At 44.5% G+C, this 27,037-nt stretch overlaps 1 protein-coding gene across 1 annotated transcript in view; it reads left to right on the top strand.

Moving 5' to 3' along the window:
• The window catches only part of LOC124709229 (mucin-19-like), a 1,054,314-nt gene that overhangs the window by 533,804 nt on the left and 493,473 nt on the right, over positions 1-27,037 (top strand). The window contains exon 3 of the mRNA XM_047240824.1: positions 21,540-21,668. Within this exon, the coding sequence (XP_047096780.1) occupies positions 21,540-21,668 (129 nt within the window). The remainder of the gene's footprint in view (positions 1-21,539; positions 21,669-27,037) is intronic.

The raw sequence follows: 27,037 nt of genomic DNA, 5'->3' as shown, positions 1-27,037 counted from the left end.
CTTTTTTCCCTAGAAGTGATACATTTATTCTCTCGTGGTAGCGTAGTAGTCACAACATTTTCTGTGACTTTCCACGTGGTCGGCCGTTGTGGCCGAGCGGTTCTAGGCGCATCAGTCCGGAACCGCGCTGATGCTACGGTCGCAGGTTCGAATCCTGCCTCGGGTACGGATGTGTGTGATGTCCCTAGGTTAGTTAGGTTTAAGTAGTTCTAAGTATAGGGGACTGATGACCTCAGATGTTAAGTCTCTTAGTGCTTAGAGCCATTTGAACCATTTTGAACTTTCCAAGTTCACATTCTTCTGATTCTTTTGTGAATATCAAACCTAGTGTCCATTACTCGCGAGGCTGCATATGTATTCGCACATTCACGTAATGTTCATCCTTCTCTTGTGATGTTAACATTTGTCCGGGAAGTATGCTCTGTTTTTCGCGTTTTATGTCGTATACACAGCGTTGTTTACGCAATCCTGAAAAGCCATTCAAGTTTAATTTGTTTTCAGTGAATCCCGCATTCCAACCCGTCACCATTATGCGGTTATCACTGCAATGATCTTACAGCTATGCATTTTGCCACTACTGACCTCTAAACGATGATGCCCGCTTTGTGAGCTGACGAGCAAAACCACTGTTTGTATAAAGGGCGAGCTCTGCGACAAGGTTCATATGTCAGCGTAACCTTTCTTAACGTTGAAGGTGGCCGGCCAAGGTCACTGGACAGCACAAAGCAGAGCTCCCGCGATTATTAGCGTTTGGAAGCTGCAGGTTGGGTTCAAATGGTTCAAATGGCTCTGAGCACTATGGGACTTAACATCTATGGTCATCAGTCCCCTAGAACTTAGAACTACTTAAACCTAACTAACCTAAGGACATCACACACATCCATGCCCGAGGCAGGATTCGAACCTGCGACCGTAGCAGTTGCGCTGCAGGTTGGGGCTCTGCCGTTGGTTTCCGAGGCAGAGCGCGATAACCCCACCGAGTACTACACGGCGTGAGTCACCTAAAACTTGCTCCGCAAATATTGCAGAATGCAACGTGCTATAGATGTGGGGTTTTCACAGAATGGTTTGGCAGTCAAGAACTCGTACTGTTAGTCAATAAGAGGATAGCAATAATACTTAGACTGTGTATTTTTTGTGCAAACATACATTTTTAAATAGGACAGTTTCTATGGACATTAACAGACTAAAAGTAGGGAAATTAGAATGTTACTGACGTTTCTTCCAGGATTCTAGAGCGAGTCGTGTACGATACATCGCTCTTTGAAAAGTTTCCACAACGGCACTTGTTTTTGCCATTCAACGTGCGTAGCTGCTAGGTACGATGTTGTTTTACTTGCTTATAGTATGCTTTTCTGTTCCTTGAGTGCACTGCGACTTGCTACTCAGTGTGTGACAGTACAGTTAGTAGGTCGCGTGTGGACTATGGGATTTACCAGTGCGGATGCATTCTCCATCCACTTAGGTTCCAGCTCTGTGGCATTGTCTCCATCAAGAGCTGCATGGAAACGATTAGGGAATAGTGTTAACTTCTGTGCGTGGGCATTAAGACTGGACACTCCAGATGTATCATGTATCTTGTTTAATGATGAGGCCACATTGATCATTCATGGTCAGGTAAACCGCCGAAACAAACACTATCGGCCTGTTGACAATCCCCATTCGCTTTTTGTACAGAAAATACACTTTCCAAGTATTATTACAATCTGTTGATTGGCTAACAATAAAAGCCTCTGACCACCAATCCGTTCTGTGAAAACAGTACATCAATAGCATTATTTCCGCGATATTTGCGGTGAAAGTTTTAGGTGACTTACCCTGTATAGCATAAGGTACTCGTGTTTTATATTCCATTTGGCAACCAATGTGAGCAGATTTACGTGCTGTCTATAGTTACCTTGGTCGACAAAGAATCTGGACATGCCTCCCCTTTTCTTTTATATTTCCGACTGCATCTACAATATCTGCATATGTATGATCAAATATTGCTAATGATAATACAGCTAGGCCAGTAGCGATGAATAAAATACATTATTCGAATAAAGAACGTCTCAACGAAACTATTACTTCCTTTAACTGCTACTTGGTGATATTTAAAATGATGCTCCGTCTTCTTCTTCTTCTTCTTCTTCATTTTTCTATTTCTTCTGCGGGATCGTCGTTGTTATAGTGCTTGATGCAATGTTTCTGGTAGTCTGCACCTGCCTTAATGCTACCCTACCTATTAACTCGTCCAAGTACTGGTCAGCCTTCCGCAGCCTTACCTGATCTAAGCCCCCCCCCCCCCCCCCCCCCCGCCCTGGCCCCCACTACCCTCTCCTTCATGATGACCACTCCTTCCCTGACAATCTTAGTAAGGCCCATCACTTTGCCTCCTACCTATCCAATACATTTATATTTAAAATGATACACCGTCTTCTTCTTCTTCTTTTGCTTTTTTCTATTTCTTTTGCGGGATCGTCGTTGTTGTAGTGGTTGATGCAATGTTTCTGGTAGTTGGCGACCAAATGTCCGTGACGCCGCCACTCTCCTCAGCTGACGAGCCCTCTCCGTTAACTGCGAGGCGGATTCGATCCGTGACAGCGTCGCCTCCCCGAATCCCGGAAGCGGATCTTTAACATACTCTGCTATCCGGTCATTAATATTTAAAATTAATTGTGAAGTGATCCATTTAAAGAGCCAAGGTTCGCTTCTGGGTTCGTCTTAAAGGTTTTTTGTCGCACTTAACGTGGATTTCATCTTGTAAAACTGCCTGAATGTGAAGTCGTAAATATGGTCGTTATTTATATTCCCTATTAAACCGTATATACTGGTATCGGCCGTGATGACTTAATTCTCATTTTGGATGCAAGCTAGATCGTCTTATCTCAGAAATAACCGTTCCTAATAGTCTTCAAATGGATCTTGGTCTTGGTAAATAATTTACTTGCGATTCCTTATAACGTCTGCCTGCAGATACATCGTTGGAGCAGCACTACCTAGCTGCTAGAAGCGACTGGCGCAGCAGTCATTAAAGAATAAAGATATGATTTCGCTGCAAATGTCTCGATAGAGTGTTGTCATACAAAGGATTTCTACCGTCTCCAGCAAAGCACATACTCCACATCACTAAAGGCGCCATGGAGCTGACGTAACAGGTCCTTGAAGACGATTTCTGAAAACACACTTTCATTGAGATGGAACGTTTTGTATAGTAGACGAGCTGCAGTAGCGAAACGTTAGCGCCATAGTAAGCAGTCGAGTATCAACAGTCAAGAAATGCAGTGATTAGTAAGCCGATCCACTTTGAGCTGAGAGAAAGTGAGGTGCGCTACGACGCTCGTCAGTCTTTCGGGATTACCTTTCTTATCACGAATAGGACAGTGACTGATGACTGTCGGAAATTTCGGAATACTAGCACAATCTTTATTGGAAGTATTTGTTATGAATGTAATTTTATTTGGAAGTGAAACGTAAATGAGAAACAGTATAGGTAAAAATTGTAGCTTTGGAAATGTATGTTAGGGAAAAAAGCTGAAGATTAGATGGGTGGGTCGAGTAACTAAAGAAGAGGTTCTGAACTGAATGTGGGAGAAAAGTTCTTTACGTCACATCTTGACTGAAAGAAGGGGTACGTTGGCAGAACGCACCAGGAGGAATCAAAGAATAGTTCATCTAGAACTGGGGGAAGCTGAGGACCTAAAAATTTAGAGGGAAACTAGGGCTTGTATACCGTAAACAGCGCGAATGGATGTGTGGTGCGGCAGTTACGCAGACTTGCACTCGGACGATCAAATTCGAGAGTTGCAATGAGCCTCTTTTCGGGTTCAAAAATGGTTCAAATGGCTCTGAGCACTATGGAACTTAACATCTTAGGTCATCAGTCCCCTAGAACTTAGAACTACTTAAACCTAACTAACCTGAGGACATCACACACATCCATGCCCGAGGCAGGATTCGAACCTGCGACCGTAGCAGTCCTGCGGTTCCGGACTGCAGCGCCTAGAACCGCACGGCCACCGAGGCCGGCTGTTTCGGGTTGATAACTATAACAATACCATCAACTGATTTTATTGGTGTTAGCTGAAATTCGCCATTGTGAGAGACGACAATTTTGTGAGGCAGTAGTTCTTTTTTTTTTTTTTTTTTGTTTAATGTTATTCCCTCTTAGATTGCTTGGTAGCATGTGAGACAGAGTGAAACGTCCCCTTAGAAAAATTTATGAATTACTGTGCTGATAAACCCCTTACGTTATTTGACTTTCAAACAGCTGAGCAAAACTGAACGTACTACGACATTTCTCTCTTTACTTATTCTGAACAACACAAAATTTTTGGCGCAACGCAATCTGACTTTCAATCATCTCTACAAAAGAATGGACCTGACAAACAATAACCTATACCTTTCATGAATCACTTACCTCACAAAAATCTTCGTTACTCGAACTACTGCAATACAGTGAGGGCCAATACTGCCAACTAAATAAAAGATTCTAAGGCACTAACTAATGATAGGCATAGTTAGCTAATGAAAGATTTTGACAGAGAACAGACAATGTATTCACCTTAATAGTGTTCAAAAGTCATAATATATATAGCAGTTCATGACATCCAGTCTTACAAATTTACTGTCTCTGATGGACACACGTCCAGATCATCCGCTCTCAAAACTGTGCCATCTTTCTCCCCACATCCACCACTGCTGGCGGCTCACCTCCAACTGCGCAACGCTACACTCTGTTCACATCCAGCTGCCCAACACTACAATAGCGAATATTTCAACAATGCCAACCAGCCACAGACTGCACACAGCACAGTGATTTTAATAGAGAGCGATACGTGGCGTTACCAACATAAAAACCTAAACAGCCTACTTACAAGAGCTACTCGGTCACAGACAAAGTCGCAACAGAATACAGAACAATTATAAACGATATTTTAAAAACATTAGCAAGCTAAATATTCCGAACACATGAGTTTTACTATAGTACATAGAATAGATAACACAGGGAGCCGTGTACAGAATATAAGGAGTGTGCCATAAGGAAATGTGAAAATCAGGGATTAATAGCTGGCGTCTTTCAGTTTTACTGGATGTCTTTTTGCGTTGACTAAATTAAAGCTGTAGTTAATCGGAATGAGTCCATGTTGTTAACCACAAATCCCAAAATCGAGTATATGCAGCTGGGTGGCAGAGATGGAATTCAGAAATGCTTCGTTAACTACGGCGTGTGAGAAGTTCGCGAAAGGGTACAAGAATTCGTTTCGGACACTCTTTTTCTAACCGTTCTAGCGGAGCACTACTGAAGTGAAGAAAACTGCTGACTAAGACAAAATGTTGACTGACTCCTTCTTACGTGTGTGTTTGGAACCGTTGGAGAGGCCTACAGGCTGAATTCTCGAGTCGTCCGCGAGGCGGGCTCGAGTGCCGCGTACCAGTTAGACACGGCGGCTCGTGTGCACGGCGCGTGGCGCGTGTTGATGGACGGCGACATCAGGAGCAGCGTGGGCGTAGCCCGGCCCAGGCGTGGCGTGCCGGGCGCCGCATCCATCAGCCGCCGTGTATCGACACGCTGCCTGGGCTGCGCTGCTACTGGCAGGCCGTACCCCGCCACGCTCTGGTGGGACCCGCGGCTTCTAACGGAGGGTATAGCCGCCTACACAACGTGGCGCAGGGGAGCTATCGTCGTTACACACTCCTGGAAGGACAATAATAACAGCCGTTGTATGTCAAAGATTTGCTAAATTTCATTGTCACAAAGCGTCAATAGAGATGAAGGAGCTGCCCCGTTTTGATAAAAAAACGAAACTTTGATACAAGATTGGGATAGTAGGGAAAATACGCCTCACAAACCTGCCACGGCTTCGGTCATTTCTATGTATTCTATATCTGTCACACCGCACGGTCGTGCTAATACCGCTCTTTGGGCAAAGGTTCATGAAGTATTTATAATATAAGAACGTAGGCTTCCGCGGCCGGTGTCATAGTGATTCAAATTCTTCTGGGTATTATGCCGCGCCATTGCTAAAAACTAACAATAATAAACTAAAACCGACGTTTCGGCCGAATTGCAACGGCCTTCCTCAGGGCACGACTGGTTTTGCATGGTGATAGGTGCTTCTATTTATTACAGACTATCATTGTCTGACGTCACTGTTATAAATCTTTTAATTGGCCCTTTAATATGATTAGTTAGTCATGACGTAAGGGAAGATGGAAGGAAAGAAGCTATTCGTGGATGTCCATGTCGTCAACGATTGGCAGCTGTCCGCCAATCAGCGTTCGGCTTCTGGTCGGCAAGTTTTCCTCCCGGTGTGCGCGGAAGTGGACTGACAGTTGCTCTACAGCTGTTCGTGCAGATACGTCCGTGTCCCGTGTAGCTCCTGCCCCGCGACCGCTCGCGGCCAGCTGGACTGGGATGGTCGGCAGCCAGGACGCCGGGAGTTTGTAACTATCTTCTCTGTTGATGGTGTCATGCTGCTTAATAATTAATATTAAGACCCGGCTAGCCGAGTGTGTTAAAACTCCGCTTCCGGGATTCGAAGAGGCGACGCTGTCCCGGATCGAATCCGCCTCGCTGTTAACGAAGAGGGCTTGTGAGCCGGGGACAGTGGTGGCGTCAGAGTCATCTAGTCGCCAGCTGCCACAAACACTGTCTCTTATAACGACGACGATCCCGCAGAAGAAACAGAAAAATGCAAAAGAAAAAGAAGTACTAACTTTTGTAAATACCATTACGTTGCAGTTAAAAGAAGTAATAGTTTCGTTGAGACTCTCTGTTATTCGAATAATACGTGGTATTCATTGCCATTGGCCTAGCCACATGGTCATTAGCAAAGGTCACGTACGTTTTACCACACGCGCACTGGTGTTGCAGCTGCCGTCGGATATGAAGAAGAAAAGAGTGAGGCATGTCTCGATTCATCGTCTACCCGGGTAGCTACAGGAATAAATATTAAGTGGCCCAGATAATTTGAAGAATATTATCCAGTCAGACTGTAACCCACCTGGACAGCCGTGCGTATTGAAGCGTTGCTTCCGGGACGGGGAGTTGCGCCGGGCCCGGATAGAGTCCGCCCGGTGGATTAACGAGAAGGGTCGGCATGGCGGCAAGCCTGGGTGTGTTGTTTACGCGGTTTCCCATATCCCTCAGATAGCGGGCTGGTACCAAAGTCCTGCCTCAGACGATTCGCAAACATTTCGAATACTTTTGCTCACTTTCACGTGAATACCGCAACACACAGACAGTTGCGGTACACATACCCCGTCCAGGTGGTAATGAGGATTTGGCAAGAAGAGCATTGCCCCCCCCCTTAAACTAACCGTGCCAGATCCGTTTAATAATCATGCCGACCCTGCGCCGATGCGGGACAAATGCACAAGAAAAAGAAGTGGTGAGTAAGACTGTAACAAAATAAAACTATTGCAGAACAAAGTGTTAAATGACAATTACATTGCTATAAACAGTAAAAAAAAAAAAAAAAAAAGAGTTGTATACTATTGACTAGATACAGAATAGTAGTGCAGTTACTTTATGCTTGACGCTCGGCGCGAGACTAAAAACGAACAATTTTATTTCGATACTGTTATATATGGCTTTCGGTATCAACTCCACACTCACTAGCTTCAGTCGAATATAAGCATCGGTGCGGTGAGCCTGGAAGAAAGAAACAATATAGTTAATTAAGCGCAGTTCTTGGAGCGGCAATTAACTTGTTGGTTGGTTGGTATTGTGTGGATATTATGGAGGACTAGCTGATTACGTGGCATTCATAGGTTATTTATTTTTACGTTAACATGTTCTCACCCCTAATCAGATAACAACCCCAGGGCCGTTTAATGTGACGCTAATTAAGTCTTTTGCGATTATTAACCGTGTCGCCAGCTTCCCATCCCCTCGCCTAGGATATTTTCCAGATTGTAAGTGATAAGTGAAGCAAGTCGGTTTGAATTTGCTCCGCACATTCCACACACATGCTTTACATGTATTCCCCATCCCGACCCTCACACCAGACCCTACAGCTCATTAATCAACAGGACAGGCATTGTTCAGCCCAGAAATCCTGAATACAAAAGCTCCGACATTACTATTCTCCATTTACGATTATTTTTCCACCGCCACCCCAGTTCCCATGAAGCCTCCGGAAATTAAATCTTCTAGTAAGTGTCACACATGAATCTAACAACGCCGGAAACTTCGAATTCGATCATTTTTGTATGTCACTTCCTTCCCACGCCTACCCCCACTACTATCTCTGCAATTGAACTTAAATTTCTTTGTTGAATACTTCGACAGATGTAGCCAAACCTGGAGATTTATTGTTCTCCTACAGTTCCTTTTACTTTTATGTACTCGTGCATTACTTTTCCAGCTTGATCTTTTAACATTTACGTACCTCACTTTGCAGCAGCTACTCGCACTTCCGCTAAGAGTATATTCACATCTCACCAAACTGGCACCGAGTGAGGTGGCGCGGCCGGACGGGGTTTCCGAGCGGTTCTAGGCGCTTCAGTCTGGAACCGCGCGACCGCTACGGCCGCAGGTTCGAATCCTGCCTCGGGCATGGATGTGGCTCTGAGCACTATGGGACTCAACTGCTGTGGTCATAAGTCCCCTAGAACTTAGAACTACTTAAACCTAACTAACCTAAGGACAGCACACAACACCCAGCCATCACGAGGCAGAGAAAATCCCTGACCCCGCCGGGAATCGAACCCGGGAACCCGGGCGTGGGAAGCAAGAACGCTACCGCACGACCACGAGATGCGGGCTGGGCATGGATGTGTGTGATGTCCCATAGTGCTCAGAGCCATTTGAACCTTTTTTTTTTTTTTTTTTTTTTTTTGAGGTGGTACGGATTTCGCGACAATGGAAGGAAACTGTCTGAAGGAATCGAGGTTCACTTCTAGTGTTTAAACCTACTGCACTTACTGCCCACCTACATCCAGCAAGTATCTGTATGATATTCATAGAAGTATTTCCAATCTGTAGTGCTGCGTAATATTTTTCAGTGGTTTGCCGCATTTACATACGTTGCAAAAGTTTCCACTGATGTAACTGCTGTTTAAACTATGTTTTTTTCTGTCTCTCTGCTATGGACGCTACCCTCTATCATATAAATTTTGTTTTCCGTCTTCAAAAGATTTTCTCTGTTAAGCTTTCTGGCATCATATTAACATCCATATTCATTGTACGTGATAAGTTAAAATATTGCGCTGGGCCGGATAACGGAAAAGTCGAGGCGCTCTCGGATGGAGTGAATGTCAGTTCACTGCCCACAAAGGAGAGGGATTCAGATTCGAATACCAGTCTTGTACACTAGTGTCACGCGCCACGTACAGTACTTTGCACAGAGTGAAAGCATTAGCTATTGATGTTCACATTGTTTAGAGGTGTTAAACACCTACATTGTTTCCTATCTAGAATCATTCTTCGCTCTTCAGTGGAGTGTTCGTTGCATGGAAACTTCGCGAGAGCGTAAAGGGGTGCTGTAGGCCTGGGCTCGAACCCAGCAGCTTGCCTTTCGCAGCAGATACGATACGTGATATGGTCTTGCACTACTTCTCTCTTGGCTTGATTGGTACAGCCGGGACGCTCACTTCGTCGGACAATGATGGGGAAAGTGTGTTTTTTGCGGTCCATGTGTGTAGGAAACATTTTGGCATTTACCTGTTCAAAGGGTTGGGCTGTTTGGGGAAGGAGACCAGACAGCGAGGTCATCGGTCTCATCGGATTGGGGAAGGAAGTCGGCCGTGCCCTTTCAGAGGAACCATCCCGGCATTTGCCTGGAGTGATTTAGGGAAATCACTGAAAATCTAAATCAGGATGGCCGGACGCGGGGTTGAACGGTCGTCCTCCCGAATGCGAGTCCAGTGTCTAACCACTGCGCCACCTCACTCGGTACCTGTTCAAAAGTGATATAGGAAACCACGGAAAACCTAAATCAGGGTGTCTGGACGGGGACAAGCCGTCCCCCACCCCACGCCCAAATGTAATACGAGCCCAGTAGTTAACCAGAGCGTCATCCCTCTCTTTCGTTGCCATAGAGGAGCGTCATCGTGTTGTTACACGATATAAACTGTACAAGTCCTGAAATACTTCTCAGGAAACACATACAAATAGGCCTAAATATATATCCCACTTCAATAGCAGAAATCTCTGATGTACGATAGAACGCAGTCGGTCAATGTGGTCGAGTCTTGGTTGTGTAAGAGATTTTCTTCGCTGTTATTTGAGGTACATGGGCAGGAGACGCAGTGGGACATAGCTCCATATCACACGGAGGTACTTGACTATTCTGGACTGAACCCACAACATTTGGTAGTCTCACCGAATAACGTGTGAATACTGTCGAGTCGTACGTCAGATTGGAACATTAAGTTCAGCGGTCTCTTTGGTACTGGCCAAAAGGAGCACCGCTTCCATTTTCGTGCAGTCAAAACACTACACTGCACAAGCATTGATCACAGTCACCCATATTGTACGATTAAATGTCTAATACATTAGTCATAGAAATGAGAAAAACAGTAGTCAATAAAATTGCAACTATGTTACGCATTGCAAAGCACAGTAATGAACGTATGGATTCACCTGTTATTCGGCAATTGTATAGAAATCTGGAAACAAATCATCAAGAAAATACATGAAAAACGGCTTCCACAGTTCATAAATGGGCGGATCACACAATAGTTCTCTCAGGTACGTTAATGCAGTATCATTTGCGGCTGTGAACACAGTGAGGAAGACGAAACAGTACTGTTTTGTGGAGGGAGAGGAAGAGGGAGTCGCAAATATTTAGCGAAACGCGCACAAAGTAGAGAAAATGATGGACGGGAATAGTTCGCCTACGTATGAGCCATGTCACACAACGTTTGAATGGTTTTGCCGTATGACGATACTCGCTTGTCCACGTGTTAACGTTCTGCAAAATCCCTCCAAAACTAATTACGTTGCACGTTGGCCCGGAACTAGTGTCATTCGGCAACATTTCATGTGAATGAATCCCGTTATTGTGTGTCCTGTGTTAAGCGCATTACCCTGAACGCTCCGCGCGATGGACTAGAAATGCGATTAGTCTGCACTAAACACCATCGGTCAAATTTTCACATTTTAGCCTTCATTTAGCTGCTGCCAAAGCGGATGTGACGTCATAGCATTTTTTAGAGTTTCATGTTTTCCCAGGTAATAGGCTTTTGTGAATTTGGCGTTGAAAGGTGAGGTCATGGTGGAGTTACACAGAGCAATCGTCTAATCATTACAGTTCAGCCTCCATTTTTCTGGTGTGGATTAAACATTCGACACCACCTGTAAACTGAATTGACGCCCTTCAGCTTCTGACTCTTCTGTTTGTTAGAATTTAGCTACTCAGCACTTACTCAGATCGACAAGGACAGATACAGAATCCGTAGCGACTTTCTGGACAGAGGCATACCGGCGTTCGTCTCCAGGGAAACCGAAAGCAACCTAAATCAAAATAACCGAACCAGAATACGAAGGCCTTTTCTCTTTAATATGAGTCACGCTTTTCGAAATGTGATGGATCCTTTAGAATGATACTTCCTGTACACGCGTTATACCTAGTAATTAAAAGTTGGAGACATTAAAATCCCTTAAAACTTTAAAAAACAGCTAATGGCACACCTTTTATCGCAGTAGCTGTCTCTTCTGCAGCTCACTCTCGTTAGTCTTCCTTCCCCTGATCTACAGAGTCCTCTGTTGAAATTCTCTTCTTTCCTAGCAGCCACCGTCATTTTCATTTCAATCCTCTCCTGTTTCATTATCATTTCCACCTCTTCTCATGCCAAACAATGATTCGAACGTGCTACAATAATCAATATGATTCTTAATATCTCCAGTATTTTATAATTATTTTTATTATTACTTTTGGTGTTGCTACTATTGTTATTATTATTGCCAATTATTATTTTTATTAATAATGCAAGTTATTATTACTGAATTTGTTATATGATAACTAATCAATGTCATTCTTAATCCCTCCATCATTTTCTCTTCATTATTATTGTTACTGTTACTATTATTCGCAATTATTATTATTGTTAATAATGCAAATTATTGTTATTGTGATTGTTATGTTATCTTGTTTCTGTGTGTTGCTCCTGGTCAGCTGTAAGTGTGGGCCTGAAGTCACTAATCTGATCAAGCTAAATAAACAATAACTAAATAAATAAAATATGTTCTCCACTCAATTCACCAACACTTTCCTTCTCAAATTTTAATTTTATGTTCTACGTTTTATTCATTTGATTATGTTGCTCTTGCCGCGCGGGGTTAGCCGAGCCGCATGGACTGTGCGGCTCATCCCGGCGGAGGTTCGAGTCCTCCCTCGGGCATGGATGTGTTTGTTTGTCCTTAGGATAATTTAGGTTAAGTAGTAAGTAAGCTTAGGGACTGATGACCTTAGTAGTTAAGTCCCATAAGATTTCACACACATTTCAACATTTTGATATGTTACTCTTCTCCCGCAGACATCTTTCTCAACATATTACATATTATGTCTTTTGTTTGTTATAACAGAAACTGTTGACACTAATGCTCTACTCTTGTCGTTGTTTAAGATACTACACTTGTTGTCCAATAGATCTGGTTTCAAATCCCCCTGGAGTTAAGGTTTCTGCTATTTCTTTAAAATGTTTCAAGCAGTTGTACGGATGGTTCTGTGATACGGATCACAGTAAGTTCCTTCGACTGCCATTCTCCAGTGTGAACTACCTATCCATCTTTTATATCGACTATGGATTAAGCTATAACCTTTCTTCCTGGACCAAAAATCCGGCCGGAGTGGCCGAGCGGTTCTAGGCGCTACAGTCTGGAACCGCACGATCGCTACGGTCGCAGGTTCGAATCCTGCCTCGAGCATGGATGTGTGTGATGTCCTTAGGTTAGTTAGGTTTAAGTAGTTCTAAGTTGTAGGGAACTGACCTCAACAGTTAAGTTCCATAGTGCTCAGAACCATTTTAACCATTTGTACCAGAAACAGAATGAGTGAAGGGGCCTGAGTCACCGGCTCAAGACGGAGTTTTACAACCGCATAAGAAACTGTGGACCTTCATCAAGTTCTGCTTGATTGTATGTAGCTCTGTTTATATGCCTATCATGTCGGTAATTTTCAGTCTCGCTATTATCAGTACACTTGCCTCGATACTCAAACACTTTGAAGTACCCACCAGAAATGTTACGATACTACTGTATACCATTATGGCTTACTCTTCCGTGTTCAAGAAATGTAAAAGTGCATTCTGAAATCGTGTAAAAGCAGCCGAGATAATCGCTGTCCCCAAATACCACTGTGTACTTCATATGTTCGCACCTGTATGTGTTGTAAATGTAGTAATTGAATACTACTATTAATTCTGCCCAAATATCCACGGTAGCAGAAAAGTGCTTCCCTACATTAATTTATGAAAGGTAGCCCTTAGCACACTTGCTAATTAACACTTGTTTGATAGGGCAGCACTATAAGAGAAATGTGGCAACACATAACACAAACAACTTTAATTAAGAGCGTCTTACAAACTGTGTTTCGATACAGTTTGAAGTGTGGCACTTGATGTCATTAACCTAATACAATGACATCTAAATAACTTATCTGTCTCTTGGTAGTCTGTAAGTCTTCACTATGACTGAATGTAAATGAGCAGACACACTGTTAAGGGTCCTAGTTCTCTGTAAATAGTAACTATTAAGTCGGAAGGTTGTCTTCAGAGTACTGTACTGACTGCAGGGGCTGAGCTGAACTGTCTAACTGCTGGTTCACAACTGTCTGAGCGCCCATGGTGCATTGTGTTTTGATGTCTGTCGACGGAACGCTTCCCCTATCTGCCATACAAGGCAGAATCAGTGCAGTCTGACAGCGCTCCGTATGGCGACAGTCCACACAATCGGCGGGAGGTGAACGAGGCGCCAGAGGAAGTTGCGCGAAAGCAGGAAAAGGTCCGGCTTCGTGGGTGCCACCTGGAGGCTGCTGCCTCGAGCTGAAAGACGCCTGGCGAATAGTTGTGCCCGTGTTGTGGCGGCCTCTCACGGTATTTTTTGTGCTGCTTTTGCAAAACTATCTGTAACATAATGAAATTTACACCACACATTAAGTACGTGGCAAAACGCACAATCGCAACCTTTGAGAATTCAGAATGATCTGAAGCCCCCACTTGCTTCAATCAGAGCCTCTAAATTTTATGTCATGGAATCAGACAGGACCTGTATATGTCCCTGGAAACTTTCAATCGACATAGTTGATGCTTTTGTGGTTAACTATTGTTGACAACCTGCTGAATGTGAAATTTGGTGGTTACTTCTGCAGGGTGCACAGCAGTGGAATGGCACCGCCTTGTTAGGCCTATATTTAGCATTAATGATTCAGTCCGTCAGCTTGACTTTAGTAGAGATGTCAGTTACCTTCAATATCTTGTTACAGTTCCCTTTTTCGATGATTCTTGATGCAGTGGTTCTGCTAAGCAGTACCAATAATTGTTCTATCGGCTTTCCTTCCAGCTGAATCCAGTCGAGTGACCGAGCGGTTCTAGGCGCTTCAGTCGGGAACCGCGCTGCTGCTACGGTCGCAGGTTCGAATCCTGCCTCGGGCATGGCTGTGTGTGTTGTCCTTAGGTTCGTTAGGTTCAAGTAGTTCTAAGTCTAGGGGACTGATGACCTGAGATGTTAAGTCCCATAGAGTGCTTAGAGCCATTTGAACCATTTGAAGCCAGTCGAGGGCTGTAAGGGAGTTCATTTACCCTTTCGACTAGATATGAAATATCGTAACCACGTTTTCAATAATTTTTGTGTATTTTGTTTCTCGTATACTTTTATAATAGCAATTAAACAGAGCTCTTATGTACTGTCTCAACTTAACTTATGACGACCCTGCAAGTTGCAGGCACAGGGGTAGAATCAGAGAGAGAGAGAGAGAGAGAGATAAGTGAATAACAGATTTTCTTTTGTTCCGGCGCCAGACCATTGTTTTCGGGAGCTGTTCTTCTCTGGAGTCCGCAGCATCCCCAGCGCAAGTAAAGGCACTCGCTCGTCGTTGCGTCTTGTTGACGGACTGTGTCCACATTTCTCCTTTCATATAGCACCTTAATTAAAATTTAAAGAAAAATGCGCGAAGTATGCATTCCTTTCCGTCTTACTTACTAAAATCAAATGTCTCCATGAAATGAGACATGTTGCTACCTTAAATAACAACATCTAGGAAACAAATTCTGTACTGATCCACTTGTCCTGTCAGTCGTTTTTGTTATCTACGTGTGCCAGGTTCTTGAAGGTAGCCGCGCGGTCTAGAGCGTCTTTTCACGGTCCAGGCGGCTCTCCCCCTCGAATTGAGTCGTCCCTCGGGCATGGGTGTGTGTTGTCCTTAGTATAAATCAGTCTAAGTTAGATTAAGGAGTGCGTAAGCTTAGGGACCGATGACCTTAGCAGTTTGGTCCCCTGAGACCTTACCACAGTTTTCAAATTTCTTGAAGGTAAACTAACAACTCTCAAATTAATAACTGGACACAGATTACATGAAAGAAAAGTGGCTAATAAGTAGCCACATACATTAAAACAAACAATTCAATTATTAACTTGTATTTTGAATGAAACGCAAAATTTAAGCAATTGCTCAGTACATATGAAAGTCGCTGACCTGTGTGGAAGTTTCATTGTGCAGTAATTATTTCACGCAGGCTCCTGTTCGCAGTTGCGTTATCCTGTTACAAATGTTCGTCGAGCAGCTGAGCGAGATGTCAATGGTAAGTGAGGCGCTCGTAGAGCGCTCAAGAATCTGTCGACCAAGTCGGATGGCCAGAGGTGTCGCGTAACACGCCACACTCTCAACATCCTGGGAGTCATAAACGTAACAGACTGTGGGTTGCTGGACCTCCTCGGTACGTCTGTGTCGTCCGTATCTGCCGTTGAAACGACATTTTGTTGTTGAAGATGAATGCAGACATCTCATACGACTAGGCAGTGTAAAAATAAGCAAACAGCTGAATGATTCGTCTAAAAACGATACAGTCAATTTCGTTTCCGATCGTCGCATATTCCGAACTTTTGCTCACTCATTAAAGATATCGTCTTTCACGGAACATTAAATCATTATCTTTCGCGTTACCCAGATGGTTGCTTCAACAAAACCGTGGCTGAATTCTTTCTCTATGGTTCTCCAAATGATCAAGTGACATGAGAGGGGCCCGCTTTGGACTTCTTTCTTCGCACAGAAGAATTTGATCAGTCTGGTTCTCAAGATTGCTTTTTCGTAGGTCTGTGTACCGCTGTGTACCGCTGTTGTCAGTAGACCAGCAGTAACAGGAGAACGCGTCCGACAGGAGAGTTCAGTAACTTTGAATGTGGACTAGCCAGTGGATGACACCAAAGAAACAGATCCATCACAAGAATTTTTCTTGTTTGAAACCGAGCAGCAGTAAGTTATGGTGTTTTGGTAACGAAGTGAGCTTCAGGACTCCGACGACTACGGTTTCCATGCGAACGGTGGCTGCAAGCCCGAAGCCGAGCGCAGAAATTGAAAGCGGCTTATCGGAAGGCCTTCCGAGTTTGGCGGCAGCGCACCCCATCCCCGTACTGTCCGGCTATCTGGCAGACCGGCCCTGCCGTGCGTCACTGCCCCTCCACCCCCACTCACTCGTCTAACCTCCGCCCCAACCCCCACAACCAGTCCCGCCTCCGCTGACCGATAAGATCAACAGCCGTGGCACGTGGGCGTGGCTCGGATTCAAACTTAGCTGCTCGGCATCTCTTGTGAAACTGCCAATCAATAGCGACACTACATCATGCGTCATGGAACCAGTCGGTTTTCTTGTACAGTGTCTGATCAAACGTGTCCGGACACTCCTGCTTAATGCGGAACTGACCAGTAGATGTAGACGGTATAAAAGAAAGTGCGGAGTATTGTGTTGTCAGTAGACCAGCAGTAACAGGAGAACGCGTCCGACAGGAGAGAATGTGGACTAGTCAGTGGATGACACCAAAGAAACAGATCCATCACAGACATTCCAGAATTTCTAAAACTGCAGAAGTCGACTGTTCTTGCTGTGAAACTTCCTGGCAGATTAAAACTGTGCGCCGGACTGAGACTCGAACTCGGGACCATTCCCTTTCGCGGGCAAGTGCTGTACCAACTGAGCTATCCAAGCATGACTCACACCCCGTCCACACGGCTTTACTTCTGCCAGTACCTCGTCTCCTACCTTCCAAACTTTACAGAAGCTCTTCTGCGAACCTTGCAGAACTAGCACTCCTGAAAGAAATGATATTGCGGAGACATGGCTTTGCCACAGCCTGGGCGATGTTTCCAGAATGAGATATTCACACTGCAGCGGAGTGTTCGCTGGTATGAACCTTCTGGTAGAGCACTTGCCCGCGAATGGCAAAGGTCCCGAGTTCGAGTCTCGGTCCGGCACACAGTTTTAATCTGCCAGGAAGTTTCACATCAGCGCACACTCCGCTGCAGAGTGAAAATCTCTTTCTCTTCTTGCTGTGGTTGTGAAGTGGAAGTACTACGAAATAACAACAAATGGTTCAAATGGCTCTGAGCACCATGGGACTTAACATCTATGGTCATCAGTCCCCTGAAACTTAGAACTACTTAAACCTAACTAACCTAAGAACATCACACACATCCCTGCCCGAGGCAGGATTCGAACCTGCGATCGTAGCAGTCACGCGGTTCCGGACTGAGCGCCTAGAACCGCGAGACCACCGCGGCCGGCGAAATAACAACAGCTAAACGAAGAACAAGTGGGCCTCATGTACTGACTAACAGGGATCGTAGAGGATTGCGGAAGGTGATTGTAAATAATCGCATGAAATCAACAGAAGGACTCACTCGTGACTGCCAAACTGCTACCAGTAGTCCAGCTAGCACAGTGACTGTGCTTAGGCAATTAGAAAGGGTGGGGTACAATGGTCGAGCGATTCCTCATAACCCATACACACAGAAGAGCCAAAGAAACTGGTACACCTGCCTAATATCGTGCAGGGCCCCCGCGAGCACGCAGAAGTGCCACGACATGACGTGGAATGGACTCTACAAATGTCCGAAGTAGGGCTGCAGGAAACTGATACCATGAATCCTACAGGGCTGTCCATAAATCGTATGAGTACGAGGGGTGGAGATCTCTTCTGAACAGCATGTTGCAAGGCATCCCAGATACGCTCAATAATGTTCAAGTCTGGGGATTTGGGTGCCCAGCGGAAGCGTTTAAACTCAGAACAGTGTTCCTGGAGCCCCTTTGTAGCAATTCTGGACGTGTGGGGTGTCGCACTGCGCTGCTGGAATTGCCAAAGTCCATCGAAATGCACGATGGACCTGAATGGATGCAGGGGATCAAGCAGAACGCTGACGAACGTGTCACCTGTCAGAGTCGTATCTAGATGTATCAGGGGTCCCGTATCACTCCAACTGCACACGCCCCACACCATTACAGAGCTTCCATCAGTTTGAAGAGTCCCCTGCTGACATGTAGGGTCCATGGATTCATGAGGTTGTCTCCATAGCCGTACACGTCCATCCGCTCGATACAATTTCAAACGCGACTCGTCGGACCAGGCAACATGTTTCCAGTCCAGTGTAGGTGTTGACGGGCCCAGGCGAGGCGTAAACTATGGGTCGTGGAGTCATCAAACGTACATGAGTAGATCTTCGGTTCCGAAAGCCCGTATCTATGATGTTTCGTTGAATGGTTCGCACGCTGACACTTGTTGACGGCTCAGCATTGATATCAGAAGGGTTGCACTTCACATGTTGAACGATTCTCTTCAGTCGTCGTTGGTCCCATCCTTGCAAGATCTCTTTCCAGCCTCAGCGACGTCGAAGATTTTATGTTTTACCGGATTCCTGATATTCACGGTACAAGGTACATGGTACACATATCCCTGTATTTGAATACGCATGCCTGTATCAATTTCTTTGGCGCTTCAGTGTATTACTGACGCTTGAGGTGGTGTAAAGAGCGCCGCCACAAGGCAGTGAATGAGTGGAAAAGAGCGATTTGGTGTGATGAATCACGCTGTACCCTGTGGCAGTCCGATGGAAGGATTCGGTCGGGCGAATGCCTCCAGAGCTTTAGCTGCCGTAATGTGTAGTGAAGTGTGGAGGGTGTACTATTATGGTATGAGGGTGTTTTCTGTGGTTAGGATCTGGTCCCCATATTGCACTTACGGAAATGCTAAATGCGGAACGATATGAACACATTTTACAGCATCGTGTACTGCATAGAGTAGAGGAACAGTTAGGAGACTCCAACTGTATCAGCATGACAGCGTGCCCTGTCATAAAAAAAAGCATCTGCGAGGAAATACTTTGTGGAGTAATATTCCTGAAATTACTCGCCTGCCCAGATTCCCGACCGAACACAATAGAACACCCTTATTTCGGCTCTTGAGGATGAATGGGCTGCCACTCCTTCAGAGACATTCAGACACATGACTGAAAGTGTCCCAAGCATAAACGCAAACGGAGTCCACAGCCCATATTAATCTCCACTAATACGTGTCCAGATACTCTTGATCAGATAATCTAGAACCGTCTGCGCACAGCCTTTGTCGGAGTGGTGAAACAAACAAGGGTTTAAATACAGCCTACAAACTCTTTTCCGAGACAATCTTAATTGACAGAAATCTTCAGACTTAGAATTAAGAAAACGCTATAGGACCATAACTGTCGACGGTGCAGTAAGTTCCAATACACCCGGATGCGAATTATCCTCTTTGTGAATTATCCGAGCACAGCTCGGTGATTTCTGAAAAAATAAAAAACAAAGCCAGAAGTGTTTTATTAGAATTAGAACGAATATTTTCGATTTGAAAACAAATTTCTGGTTGTGGAGACGTAGATATGAAAAGCAGTCATGAGTGGGTAAATAACGACGCCTATGAACCGCGATCTGAGCATCTACGTGACGCAGATGTGTCGTGCAACGTGTGTTCGGCAGAGAAAGAGAGCGACGCTCAGGCACTGAAGTGCGTTAATCCGTTGTTTGACTATATCGATGTTTCGACTTACCGGAAAATAACACCGGCGATAGGGAAAAAAGTGAATTAAAAACAGAAAAAAATAGACTGTTATTTCCCAAAGCGAAGTGAAAGCAACTGACACGAAACACAGTGTGTTTGAAACGTAATTTTGTAAAAAAGGTTTCAATTTCCGCCCTCAAAGATGGTAACTTATAAAACATTCGTTCCACCGGGACTTGACTTCATTGTTGGTCGGTCTGGGACTCGCACCAAATACTATTGATAGAGGAAATACAGAAGGTGCAAAGAAGAGCAGTGGTTTTAGTCACGGATTCGATTAGTAAATGCGAAACCGTCACGGAATTTCTCGTTCATCTCTAGTGGCAGACTCAACAATGGAAGCGTTATTCATCATGGTGTCGTTCACTGTTAAAATTGCAGGAGTGTTGGTTCCTGTAAGAGCTAGCCAATCTATTCCTACATCCTATGTGAATCTCACGAAAAGACCATGAAACTAAAACTAGAGAGATTTGCCCTCACTCGGTGCCTACAAACAATCGTTCTGTTCGCGAATGCTACAGGAAAGCAGGAAGTGCCCATGGTACATAAAAAACACTCTTCCACACACCGTGATGTAGCTTTCGGAGTATAAATATAGATTAATGAACTTAAAAGCCACCTCTCATTAGAATAACGTCAGACTTTAAGAAAATCGATGATTTTGCCAAATTTAATGTTGATTTTGGCAAATTCGGTGTTATTCTTTTGCCAAATTTGGTATTTTTTGTCAAATTAGATGTTTTTTGCCAAATTTTGTTTCTTGCCAAAATCTGTTTTTTGCTAAATTTGGTGTTGCTTAGTCGCCCGCTGTGGCCGAGCGGTTCTAGGCGCTTCAGTCCGGAACCGCGCTGCTGCTACGGTCGCAGGTTCGAATCCTGACTCGGGCGTGGATGTGTGTGATGTCCTTAGGTTAGTTAGGTTTAAGTAGTTCTAAGTTCTAGGGCACTAATGACCTCAGATATTAAGTCCCATAGGGCTTAGAGGCATTTGAACCCTTTTTGGTGTTGTTTGTACGAAATCCAACGTGTTTTTTTTGTGCCGAAATTCCGTGTTATTTTTTGACAGTTTCGGTACTACTTTCGTCGTCAAATCACAGTGCGTTTTTAAGATATACATGAACCTAAGCCTTGAGGAGATTAGAACAAAATGCAGTTTCAACATTCAGTAGCTGTCAGTTACAAATATTAGTAAACTACCATCTGAAGAATTATAACATTTTTGTATGGCGAAATTACAAATTTCCCGATTCCTCGCAAAAAATTCCCCTATTTCGCATCATTTCGCTAAATACCGGTAATATCGTGTTATCTTTCGCGTTATCGTTTCCGCGAAATTTTCCCGTCCCTGAGCACACCCGTCCACCTTCATTAGCACACAGTAGTGTAACAATAATCCAGTCCAGTTGATACCGCTGTGAAACGTTTCGGGTGACGACACTGACGTTCCAAATGTTTATAGACCACAGCATCGCTGTGCTCCGATGCTGCTGCTCGACCGGTTGTGTGACGTGCCGCTGTTTGGCGTGTTTCAGGGTGTCCTTCGGCAGCTCCAAGGGCTCTATGGTGGAGACGCTGATCTACGAGAGCCCTGTTCAGGAGGAGCCGGAGGCGAGCCCCATCCTGGAGGACGCGACCCCTTTCCCGGCGGACGCCGACTCCGAGTGAGTACATCCTGACCACCCTCGTACTCACACTAATACTCACCCGCACTGTGCGGGGCCATCATGAGGAAACACAACTGTCACGTCTGCGACATTTCACTGCTTTCTTTCACAGTACTGTCGCTATATTTGTGTGAATATGGCTTCGAAATTCTTCTGTTATCTTGTAAAAATACGAGTAATACAGTCTCATATTTACGGTTTCAAAATGATGGAGCACAGCAATCAGTCGTCCTTTCCTTTCAGGTTCTACTAAAGCAAATCTAGATTTCGGCAAGTGCCTAGCCATTACCAGAGCACTATTTCTAGTTTCAATACATATTTTAGTACGTCAGTTCCCCGTTGTTCAGGGTTCTGTCACAGTTCATTCAAGAAGGTACTGAATGAACTGTGACAGAGCCTGAACAACAGGGGACTGACGTTCTAGGACACGTACAGAAACTATGAAATAGTGCATTGATAATGGCTAGGCACTAGCCGAAATCTAGATTTGCTTTAATAAAACCTGAAAGGAAAGGACGACTGATTGCTGTGCTCCATCATTTTGAAAGTCATATCAGAATCGTTCAGTGCATTCCCATTCCTAATGGAAGGTAACTTGATGATATTTACGGCTGTTTGTTATGGTGCTTATGAGTCGACTGCGGTTCGGCAGCAGTTAGTCCAAGATGGCTGCCTCACTTGCGAACTCAAAACACGATTAACTCAAGAAGCAATTCTGTGCCTTATAGGTCTAAAAATCAACAGAATGACATATGCAACAATAATCATTCGTGCTGCTCATTGCAAATGCAAGTGAAGTTTAATTACTGAAACTAAAATAAAAAATCATTAAAAAAATATGTGAAATAATTAACTTACTCGGTTGCTTTAATGTTGCTAGTAATGGCACCTGTTTTACACTGGAACACCGTCACAGCGAGACCACAGTTCAGTCATATAGAACTGACTGATGATGTTTATGAAGATTAAACGGTCACTCATCAACCAGTTGTAGGACAAAAATGATGATATTTAAGCCTTTAAAATTAAACATTGATTTATTGATCTCCAAAAATACTTCTCAGATCAAGGTAAACTACAGTTACAATACTCTTGATCAACGATAAAAATTAATGAGCGTAGAGATACAAAAGAGATTTACATTAATCCAGTGAGGCAAGATTCCAATCAATTCTGAAAACACTGTATATATCAAAGTCTGAGGAGCTCGAAAATGCAAGAATACTGGAGATTGACTCACGACCTCAGTACAAGAAATTTACTACAAAAAGCAAACCTATGTTGCGAAATAAACTCGCAAATTGTGAGCTGCACAGATGAATAGCAGCGCAATCGCTAAATGCGACACTTACAGAAAAACAGCGCAAGAAGCGCCAGGTTAGGGCCGGACACATCTCTAGACCTCTACGACGAACCATCGCCCCGCAGTCCCGAGCACCAAATGCAGTGTTTGCAGTGTTCTGTCTACGTTTCACCCCGGTCCAAAATACCACCGTTGGTGGCGAGAATCCCCAAGTTTTGCCACCGTAACAACCGAGAATTTCCTCGCACCTCCAAAACACAAGCACTTGTTATATTTCCATAAACTGACTAGAAGTTAGCACTTGACTGGTGCTCAACTTGCCTGGATATCCGTCTGGGCCCGAAATGCAGCTCGTTTCCCACTCTATCTACGGTAAAATGGCATTGCTCGTAGGGAATTCCGTGAACATTTCTGACTACATCCCCAGGAACCTCTCGTAGTCCTCACAGCTCTGGAAACGCGCTATCCGGTACCCGGCCTGGGATCACCGCTACGTATAACGGCCATCTCACGCGAATACATGCTCCTTAGGAGGAATTAGGGGAAACCTCCCGAATATCCGCTACTCGACCACCCAATGTCTGAATCCTGTAGCTCGCCTCTCTCACCACGCTCCAGGAGTGGTGAATTTTAAAAGCTCAAGCACCAGACTTCATAAGCCCTGTCCCTCCACTCAAGAAATTTAAACAGCAAAGAATTAATTTATTGTCACTTAGCGACTTGTGACTAACCATTTACGTTACAACAGGGTGTTTAAAAAGTGTCGCATATTTCTACAGGAGGCAATATTGGTCAAAACTAAAAGAATAGTTCCTTTAGTGATATATCCGGGAACCTTTACCAGTTGGGGTACGGATCGCCGGTCGTGGTGGCCGACCGGCTCTAGGCGCTACAGTCTGGAACCGAGCGACCGCTACGGTCGCAGGTTCGAATCCTGCCTTGGGCATGGATGTGTGTGATGTCCTTAGGTTGGTTAGGTTTAAGTAGTTCAACGTTCTAGGGGACTGATGACCTCAGAAGTTAAGTCCCATAGTGCTGAGAGCCAGACATGGATTACTGTAGAATGGTTCAAATGACTCAGAGCACTATGGGACTGAATTTGTGAGGTCATCAGTCCCCTAGAGCTTAGAACTACTTAAACCTAACTAACCTAAGGACATCACACACAACCATTCCCGAGGCAGGATTCGAACCTTCGACCGTAGCGGTCGCTCGGTTCCAGACTGTAGCGCCTAGAACCACTCGGCCACAAGGCCGGCCATCACTGCACAGCCACAGCTCACAGCGTGCATTTTATTTGCAGATGAGCCAGGGTTGAGAAAACATGGTGTAGTAAGTTAAGACAATAGGCACGTGTGGAAAGATGCATGTCCTACAGCAATTATGGAGGCGAGGCATCAGGATCGCTTCAGTATCTATGGATAGACGGGAATTGTCGGTGACAGACTCACAGGGCCATAAACGTTTCCCAAACACTCTAACAGGTGCTGCGTGTCACCAATTTCTACGACTGTACCTCACAGAAACGTTTCACTGGCGACAGACTGGTCGTCGCAGCGCGGGATTAGGCGAGCGGTCTGAGGCGCTGCAGTCATGGACTGTGCGGCTGGTCCCGGCGGAGGTTCGAGGCCTCCCTCGGGCATGGGTGTGTGTGTTTGTCCTTAGGATAATTTAGTTTAAGTAGTGTGTAGGCTTAGGGACTGATGACCTAAGTCCCATAAGTTTTCACACAACTTTTTTGACAGACTGGTCGAGGAGGTCCGGTAGCATGTCCTTCCCGTTTTGCGAACCTAAATCCGTTTGATTTCTTGCTGTGAGGACATTTAATGGCACTGATGTATGCCCAACCCCTCAACAATGTGAAGACGTTACAGGAGTGTGCATGTGACGCAATTCGAATGGAGCCAGGTGATTCACTGCGGAGAATGGCTGAAGGATGTGTCAAGAATTGTGGTAAGCGCATGCAGCACTGCCTATAGTGCCTCCTTCCTCATAACAGACAGGTGGGAATGAGAGGACAAAACTGACCTGTATCCCAACAGTTACTGGTTTCCGGATAATATAATAATAGGAACTGCTAGCTTTAAGAGATATTGCCTCCTGTAGAAATACGACACTTTGTTTTAAACACCCTATACATGGTGTTTCAAGGTCATTTCGACAAATTTCTTTTGTTAGAGACAAAATGTTTGCCGACACCTCCTGGTGACGCTAGGCATCGCTTAAGACTGGTTATGCTCCTGAGAGGTAGCGGGACATGGGCACTATACTGCATTCACATGCGGAGTGTTGTGCCTATCACCCAGTCGTCTGCTCCCCGTGGAAGGAGGTAGGCCCAGCGAAATTAAAGTCACTGATTCGCTTCTGAAATATGTTTCTTTGCTGAGAGACTCTCACTCTTATGGCTTTCTTGTTTACAATCACTCTATCAGTTGGGGTAGTTAAATATGCTGCACACTTGATTAGGAGACCCTTGCTAGTTCGGTGATATCTCGTGGTCCCTGGGCCGGAGAATACTAGCGTAGCCGGCAGCTGTGGCCGAGCGCTAGGCGCTTCAGCCCGGAACCGCGTTGCTGCTACGATCGCAGGTCCGAATCCTGCCTCGGGCATCGATGTGTGTGATGTCTTTAGGTTAGTTAGGTTTAAGTAGTTCTAATTCTAGCGGAGTGATGACTTCAAATGTTAAGTCCCATAGTGCTTAGAGCAATCCGAACCATTTGAATACTAGCGGCACTGGGGAACGTCAGCGAACATTCTGTCTCTAACGTAAGTTGTTACCCACGACGTGATCTACCGTCCCTAGACGTTGCTCGTAAAAGACTTTGAAGCACTGTATATTTCAAAGCACTGTATATTTCAGCGTCAAGTCACACAAATGGTATAATTACCGGTTCTGACTTTATACCAAGTCATCATCAGATTGTCTGTATAAAAAGAAAGATAGCAAAATATAAGGAAACTAAAGCACAAATCAGACTAACTTGTGTACACAGCTACATGTACGTGAATGCGTTACATAGTAACTCCTCAACTTAAAATAGATCCGTGGAGGTGCTCACAAGGCAGGCATATCGTCACTCTGATTGCTGGAGCTGATGGTCTGTTTTATCTACACCAGCAATTTTTTTCTTTAATATTCACACTGAGAAAGTTTCCTCTTATAGCCAATTTCATATTTTGAATATGTTTTGGTCTTAAGTTTGCAATTCACGGCCGAGCGGCTGATCCCGGCGGAGGTTCGAGTCCTCCCTCGGGCATGGGTGTTTGTGTTTGTCCTTATGATAATTTAGATTAAGTAGTGTGTAAGCTTAGGGACTGCTGACCTTAGCAGTTATGTCCCATAAGATTTCACACACATATGAACATTTTTTTGCAATTCACGAGTTACCAGTTTTGTACTCTTTACATACTAAAGAGTTACTCGTTTCCGGATAATATAATGATAACAATCAGTTCCAACAATCAGAGAACAGGTACGTTGACACTATAAGCATCGCCCCAGATCTGTTCAGCTGGCGAGTTACTGTGTATTCAAGTACGTATAGTTGTGTATAGAAATTAATTTGATTTGAAATTTATTTTCCGAATGTTTTACTCTCCACTTCTCTCTTTTAAAGTGGATGTGACGACGACGTCGTAATACGTAGAAACCTTTAAAGGTACCAATTACGTGATCGGAGACTGAAACGTATACTGAAAAAATTTACAAGACATTTACTGTATTCTTCTAAAGTCGTACGCATAGTGTGTGTACAGTCTTGTGTGGTACGTTGGTGTGCTCGTGTTCTCACGTCCAAGCGCTTCTTTACAAGTAATTTCATATCACCGCTAATTTTCATAACTGTACGCTAAAGCTGAAGCGTTTATTTTCGATAACTTACGTAATAACTGTCGAGGGACAGTAAAAATGTGTAAACTGTCGTGAGAGGCGATTTAGTCGTAAATGTCAAGATACACTTCTGCATATTACAAGCATGACTCAATCATATGAGCCACTCCTACATGTGACAGTAAGCTTCAAGATATCAGCGGAGAATTGCAACTAGCAGCGAAAGAGACTGCT

This window comes from Schistocerca piceifrons, chromosome 1 (assembly GCF_021461385.2).
Source record: "Schistocerca piceifrons isolate TAMUIC-IGC-003096 chromosome 1, iqSchPice1.1, whole genome shotgun sequence".
Taxonomy (NCBI): Eukaryota; Metazoa; Arthropoda; class Insecta; order Orthoptera; family Acrididae; genus Schistocerca; species Schistocerca piceifrons.
This window is presented reverse-complemented; position numbering and strand designations above follow the sequence as displayed.